Here is a 7129-nt window from a genome sequence, read left to right as displayed (position 1 = left end):
TGGTGGGTTTGAGAACGAAATGGGGTCGAGATGAAGTCAGGCGGACCACAGCGGCTGTGGTTAGTGATTAATTGATGAGTGAGTCTTGAGTGCCGATGATGATGTTGACGATATTGATTGATTATATTCCAAGATATGGGTAGACCGTTTGTAACTAGATGTCGATACTGGAAGATGCCAAGCGTGTCCAAATCGACGAGCGAACGAAGGGTGAAGCGTACAGCGAAGGTAGAGAAGTAGCAAAATACGAGAAACAACAAGGGTCGATGAAACGATGGCTACGACGATCTGCTGCTAGTCTCAAAAACGCTGGAATTGATCGATCTCAAAGATAACGAGAGTAAAAAGCGAGAGGTGGACAAGAAATCAACAGAGCAAAAAAGAGGGATCAGAACGGAACAGAACAGAACAGGGGAAAGCGTTGGCGTTATGTTGGGTTGGCCCAGCAGGAGGAGCAAGGGGTTGGTCTTTGGCACATGCTTCACTAGGAGAGGTACGTACCGTGGCCACACCAGATTGACTTTAAAGTCAAAACAACGACTCCTTTTTATTTTTTTTATTTTGGGTGGAGGTGTGAGCTGTAGCCGTTGAATTTTTGTTAGTGGATGCTTGCACCTCTCAGCTTCTATGACGGTGGCGTACAAAGTGTTTACACAGCCTTCCCCGAGGCCCGGATTATTGGGTCTATTCTACAACCCGTGGTCAGACAAGGAAGTCATTTCGTGTTGACTGACGATCTGGATCCTTGTGTTTCTCTTCACGTAGCATCCCAGCACTTGGTCATTGTATTATAGGTGACCTTGGGTGCAGTATTTCTAGATACTTCGAATAAACAGCATGATGATGGCACACGCGTCTACTCGACCACAAAGTTTAGACCGTCGCTTAGGGTGGTTGATGAATTCAGATCGGAGGGCTCGCAATAGGACAAGCCAACGATCGAAAGAGGGAGAATGCATCACATGATCTCGTGTTTGTCAGTCTGCTTCACCTAAAAATAACCACCCGACGCTACCTAACCCTTGTTGATTCCCCGCCGTCCCTGTCCGGAGTCCCCTAAGCTCCCGCTATTCTCGGCAATCATGCACTAAACATGGTCCATGGCTCCATCAGCAGATTCTTGTCCTTGACGGTTGTGTCGACGGGTCATGCCATTGGAGGCGTGAAGAGCCGTGAACCATTATGCTCGTGTTGTTTGCTGATCTCACTTTTTGGTTTTGTACTGAAGACTCTTCTGTCGATTGTCTTCCACCGACTAAGCCTCGTTCAGCCTCATCCGTAAGACTAAACTGTCTAACTTGCCGATGGCGTCTCAAATTAAAGTGCCCGTGCCTGTTAATTTGTTACCAGGCGTTTGCCGCTCTATTTATTAACCCCTGATCAATGCAACATCCCTCTCCCGTGTCACGTGGACCCGTCTTCCACAACATCAAGACAGAGTGTTTGCCAGCGACGTTTGTAAAATACAACGGCTGACTACGGATTTAGGTATCTGTCTGTTTGGTTGAGAACCGTTTGGTTACATACTGTCCCGGTGCTGTTCCTTTGATACTTTCTTTTGCTCCTTGTGTCATGGCTTATTCGAAACGTTCTTCAATGCAAGTCATACACTCGCTTCCGGGGTGACTCCAGGTCACGTCGAGGAGGGATGGTATTATCTCGTCACTCTCTCAATTCTGGTTCATCTTCCGTACTGCAATGTCCTTACAACCCGTATGTTTCTGTGTATGCTGTCAAAGTCTTGACCCAATAGTAATCAAGACTATAAAAGATATTCAATCATATATGATATTCAATAACCTGCAGGTAAATTAGACGAATCAAAGTCCTCCAATATCGCCAATGTTTGCCTTTTTCAAGCCTGTAAACGGCCAGCGGGAGGCTCGCAGCTGGCAGCCGCACCTGAATCAGGCCCGTTGGTTCGCCCTGCCTTATGAGATCCAATGGTGATTGCCTGTCCCATCTCCCATGCTCGAGCTTGGGCCTGGGGAGAAAGTGATAACTGAGAGCTCTTTCCATCAAATCCTTATTCATCGATTTCACCAACCACTTTTGGATTTTCTCTTCTTCATCCGTATCAGAATCAAGATCAGCTCTTGAGCCAACGAATTATCAGCATGAGCATGAGCATGAGCATGAACCAGACGCAGTAAGCAAGAATTACTACAGTTCAATTGGGTACCAAGATAACAGTTATACTCACCTATTCGCAGGAAACAAGATGTACGACCCCCTTCCTACCCCATTGGAAAGTCCTCCGTATTCAGCAGAGAACTACCAAAAAAACGCGTGAAATGCAAGTCTTGCAAAATATTCATCGGACTGACACTGGTTTAAGGGCCCAGAGATGCCAGTGAACGAATCCCAATGTGTGTACGTGCCTCGAGAGGAATACCAGAGCCTCCTTGCGATTGCCCACCAGTATGGTATGTTACAACGGCACGGCCTATACTGGCAATCTCTGACACTTGCATGTGGTCAGTCTACCTACGTCAGAATCTCATCGCACAAGGGCTGAATGAAACAATTGTGAATGTAGGTTACCGTCTCCCATCCGCCTACCAACTTCTAAACTCTTTGTAGTCTCTCTGCCTTCAGAAGCCAGCTGAAGATGCGCCTACCTATGCCCCGGAACAGTTTGAACCATCGCCAACGGCAAATTTCACGTACAAAGCACAAGCATCTACTTTCCCAATTCAATCGAATACCGCTTTGGGCTACCCTGCTGAAGAACAAGGGCTTCGTCTGAATAGGAGTTGGCAGCCCAATGCGTCTTATCGGTCCTCAACCCATCCAGGTGGCTCGATCAATCAGAAACGGCTTGGAAGTTTCCACGACAACAAAAGACCAGAGGTCAAGGAGCGGTTTGAGCGGTCAGCGCAGAGGTCAGTCCTGCTCCTCAATGTGCCTGATGGCATCACACATGGGGATGTTGCTGCGGTTATTCGAGGAGGTCCCGTTCTGGAGATCTTTCTTCGGAGCAAAGATAACACTGCCACGGTCTCTTTTTTGCACGAGGCTGATGCCTGTGCTTTTATTGAGAACTGTCGCACTGCTGGTTTGTACATCAAAGACCGGAAAGTAAGTAGATTGGCGAAAGGAGCCGATGTCATTCTTATACGCTATCACAGATACATACCAGATGGTCTGACTACCAGTTCACCTTGAGTGGCCAGGTTGCCCATCATATTCGCAAGGGCGGCTCTCGTAACTTCGTCATCCGCAAGCGGGACCCCAAACTCACCATCCAGGGTATCCGTGATGACCTGGAACACATTCACAATCTTCATGTGATCAGCATCGAGTTTGAGAAGGACAACTGTTTCATCAGCACCAATGCGATTCATGGTGCTATCTATGCTCGAACATGTCTTCAGAGCCGAATGTAAGTTGGGCTCTGTCCCATGTTGAAGACCAGTCAGTAGTCCAGACAGTGCTAATCTGCAACTTATCCAGAGAATACAGGGCCTCTCGTATTGAGTGGTGTGCCGATGAATGTGCACAGCCGTTTCAGAGGCTGTCATCTGCGATCCACAATCTCGTCCCTAATGTGAAGACGCAGAGAAGCGTTATTCCCGCCCATCCATCACGCAAGAACCTCATGGGCAACCGTTTCCAGCTATTGGATCTTTCTGATAGTGATGGAAGTAATGGGGATGATTCATCTGACGATTCTTTTTGAGCTACCTATGGCACAGCGTCTTCGATTCTTCGATCTAATATGATCAGGAGATTAATTTGCTGTGACGCTAATGATCTGTTCATTTGTACGAGTTTTGCTTCAAGCCTCTGTGAGAGAGGTCTAGTCATGGAACAGACACTGGGGTTTGTTCGGCTGTAGATATCAGATTACAAGTTACGTATTGGCTCTGCAGTTGCTTTCCGAAAGCAATCTCCTAAACCTCCATTCTCAGGTAGATTGGTAACGAGAGTTTTAGACAAGGAAGGGAACGTTACAATACCTGCATGGTTGTTAGACGACATCAATCTAATACAGGAAAGGATTAATATAATATGCCACGTTGCAACTTTCAACAGCCTGACTGTAAATTCAATGAGCTCTTCGGCTTTGCAACACCTCGAGTGCCAGGATGAAGCATTCTCTCGCCCATATCACCTCAACTGCGATCCAGACACGAGGCAGACACATTCAATAGATATAATATAGAGGAGTTTGGTGTCTCCAATCTGGATCGAAAATGAGAATTGATCTGATGCGCAAAGGCCTGGGGGGCGAGGATCTGCCTTGGTTGTCGAATACGGCCATGGCATACAGCACGCACTATATGCGCTGGTTTCGAATTCCGAATCATCTGGCATTCAGGGGCCCTCGAGCCCATACAAATATGCCAACAGGTTCAATACTTTTGTTACCGAGTAGATCTCCATGAGTAGTCCTCTTAATGCTTGTTTTCAAGTCTCCAGGTAGAACAGCAATCGCAACATTATAGACGCAAGGTCGGATGATAAAATTTCAAAAGACATAACAAGGATAATGAATGATCTATATAAAAGATTAAAAAATGCGCGCGGTGACGCTCATCCGAGGTGTAGGTCCACTTCACCCGGCTTGGGGAGGTGTGTGGGCTGTATGCTTCATTGCCTGCCTTTGCCTTGTCTAGGTCTGTAGGTTCATAGCATTTGAAGTTGGCCTTTAACCACTTGGCCATTCCTCAGAATTCCGCCTTTGTTGATATTAGGTTATATGATTTTGACTGATAAGGCTTTCCCAGGTTCAAGGAAGGAGGGGTAGGTGCAGTGGCCTCGAGTGGTGAGGGCGCCTATCAAAAGGAAAGGAAGGACGCTCAGCAAGGGGGGCCTGATTCTGCAGGCAACATGCCAATGGTAATAACTTATTTGGAATACAAGCTACTTGACCAAAAGAGTTCCTTATTGCATTCCAATATTCTAAATGCTGCACCATATAGGGTCTCAACCTGGAATTCAATGGCATGGGTTACAAATAGCTGAGTGCCCCTGAATGACGAAACTAGCTTCTGGTTCAGGGAAGAATCAGTGAAACGATACAAAAGACAGAAGATTCGATTGGCTGTGCGAACAGAATTACATACTAGGGACTACATATACCGCCTCTGTGGCTCATTGAAAGACTGATACTCGTTAATGCTGTCAATTATGCCTCATGTGTGACTAGTTTTTTTGCTTCGTATGTGACGGGAACATCTGCTTTGCTATATTGATTTTACGCATACATAAGCCGAGAAGTTGATGAAGACCGTTCCAGAACATGGTAGCGTACAAAGAGTATCTCAGTTATCTTAACGCTCTAATACAGTTATTGCAGCAGAGCTAGTGTGGGAAAACAAAAACAACACAACGAGGAATCCATCACTATGTTTGATGAAAAGATACAAAAGATGACACAACTAACGATAGTTGAATCTGTTACTATTCTCTTGTTAAAACAGACCTGCAACTGTCGTGGATTATATTCACCCCTGAAATCAGGTATCTTCTCAATTAACACCAGGACTTCTATTGACCCATTTAGATCATCATAACGGGTCTGTCTAATAAACAGACAGTAGATCAATGTCTGACACAAGTGAGTCGCTCTGGTTAGCGAGCCCGTGAGGCATCAAAGTGAACTGCTTGAGTATTTACCAGTCAGGGGCATCGTGACTTTGCATTTGTGAGATTCGAGTCCATGTCAGAGTGCCCTAGAGCCAAGACCAACCCGATAGGAAAGCGAACTGGGATGCAACATGCACTGGCAAATGTCTAAAGTACCCCTACGTGGCTTGAGAGGAGGAAGCCGCGACAAGTTCCCGGCGGAGTAGTTGGAGTTCAGATTCTACCTTATTCAACGTACGCAGCAGCAGGGTGGTCAACTAAAGCATCCCTCATGGCTGCTACTGGTATTCAATACTACTCGCAAATATACACATACGGTCCTGGGTACTAAGAGCATGTCAAGGATCAGATCAAGATCCATTGGTCGAATTAGGGGGTCTGGGCTGGTGAAATCAGCCAAGTCTGAGCATGGGTCTTCCATATAGACATGCGAAAGAGCAGCCGCCCACACAGCATGAATCATCACCACAAACATCTCAAATCGGATAACAGTCCAGGCCAAACAAAGTGGCGATAACGATCGCTTAGCAATTAGATACCTACGTTAGCTCATTGTTTGCCAACACTATAGTATCCCACACAAGGCTCCGTTGCAATGCTCCCCTGTTCCTATAAATAACAAATAGTACACATGAAATCACTTCTCCACAAATCCCTTAATGGTTAGCATTCTTGGTGACAGACTGTAAGTAGTCCAGCAAAAACGTGCGTTCGGCTGGCGAGATGGGCGTCTGACTACCACGACGAGAAGGCGGGCCGGCAGGGTCTTCAACTCCAGAGGCCAAAGAAGCAAGACGAGACCTAGGCGTTCCAGCAATGACCTCCTTGCCCTTGGCTGCCTCCAAACTAGCAGGGGATGGCTGCTTGCCAAAGAGTGACAGCAGTTCTCTCTTCTGAGCGGGACCAGACTCGCGACGACGATTTACAGCAGGGAATGCTTGTGCAATGCTGGGGCTGATGCCAGCACCTGCAGGCTGCAAGTGGCTAGACAATCCACTTGGCGAGGCAAAAGAAGTCTGAGGAGATGCGGATGCTCCACCGATGCCAAATAATTGTTCGCCCTGACCTCGCTGAAGAATACGGATAGGCTGAGTAGGCTGCGAGGCAGCTGGTGCATGTGCTTGGGCACCATATTGTTGCGAATAATCCGCTGTTCCGTGAGATCCAGGTGTACCGGTTTGAGTAGGCCGTTGTTGTAGTGATAGGCCATCCATTGACGGGAGCGGGTTGGGATCAGCGGGGGCTTGTTGGGGAATATTGGCCTTAAAATTGTCTCCGCCAACTGAACGCAGAAGTTCACTCATCATACTGCCAGGAGCAGGCTGTCCAGCGGGCTGGGGTCCTTGTGCAGGGGGCTGATTCTGGTCGTCCTTGCGAAACATGCCTAGCAGAGCAGAACGGTGATTGTCGGCAGGTGGCCCAACCTTTGAGCCTGGCAGCTCCTTAGGACTTGGCCCAGAGCGGTCTTGGGCCTCCCACAGGGCCGGCCGCATGAGGGACTTGCTGAGGAACTTGTTGCGCTTGTGCTCCGCCT

The 7129-nt window shown here is 47.6% G+C and overlaps 4 protein-coding genes across 5 annotated transcripts; 3 read left to right on the top strand and 1 right to left on the bottom strand.

The window, feature by feature from the left end:
- FOXG_20060 (uncharacterized protein) lies at positions 1-335 on the top strand (the record flags this gene model as incomplete). The annotated part of the gene is made up of 2 exons (XM_018400341.1): positions 1-78; positions 134-335. The coding sequence occupies exon 2, from the start codon at positions 159-161 to the stop codon at positions 333-335; it is 177 nt and encodes a 58-aa protein (XP_018246795.1). The 5' UTR covers positions 1-78; positions 134-158.
- Positions 336-1842: 1507 nt separating this feature from the next.
- On the top strand, positions 1843-1950 carry FOXG_20059 (uncharacterized protein; the record flags this gene model as incomplete). The annotated part of the gene is made up of 1 exon (XM_018400340.1): positions 1843-1950. One exon carries the CDS (start codon positions 1843-1845, stop codon positions 1948-1950), a length of 108 nt encoding a protein of 35 aa, XP_018246794.1.
- Positions 1951-2117: 167 nt separating this feature from the next.
- Positions 2118-3855, top strand: FOXG_09496 (uncharacterized protein; the record flags this gene model as incomplete). 2 transcript variants are annotated; one of them, XM_018388691.1, is made up of 7 exons in its annotated part: positions 2118-2149; positions 2214-2223; positions 2339-2426; positions 2483-2535; positions 2584-3081; positions 3132-3385; positions 3457-3682. In XM_018388691.1, the coding sequence occupies 7 exons, from the start codon at positions 2118-2120 to the stop codon at positions 3680-3682; spliced, it is 1161 nt and encodes a 386-aa protein (XP_018246792.1). The 2 variants fall into 2 exon arrangements, with proteins under 2 accessions (XP_018246792.1, XP_018246793.1); XM_018388692.1 differs by lacking the exons at positions 2118-2149; positions 2214-2223 and having other exon boundaries at positions 2337-2535; positions 3457-3855.
- A 2396-nt stretch (positions 3856-6251) lies between these two features.
- On the bottom strand, positions 6252-7088 carry FOXG_09495 (uncharacterized protein; the record flags this gene model as incomplete). The annotated part of the gene is made up of 1 exon (XM_018388690.1): positions 6252-7088. The coding sequence occupies one exon, from the start codon at positions 7086-7088 to the stop codon at positions 6252-6254; it is 837 nt and encodes a 278-aa protein (XP_018246791.1).
- Positions 7089-7129: the final 41 nt, after the last annotated feature.

This window comes from Fusarium oxysporum, chromosome 9, assembly GCF_000149955.1.
Source record: "Fusarium oxysporum f. sp. lycopersici 4287 chromosome 9, whole genome shotgun sequence".
Classification (NCBI taxonomy): domain Eukaryota; kingdom Fungi; phylum Ascomycota; class Sordariomycetes; order Hypocreales; family Nectriaceae; genus Fusarium; species Fusarium oxysporum.
The sequence above is the reverse complement of the archived record's forward strand: the minus strand, read 5'-3'. Positions and strand labels throughout refer to the sequence as shown.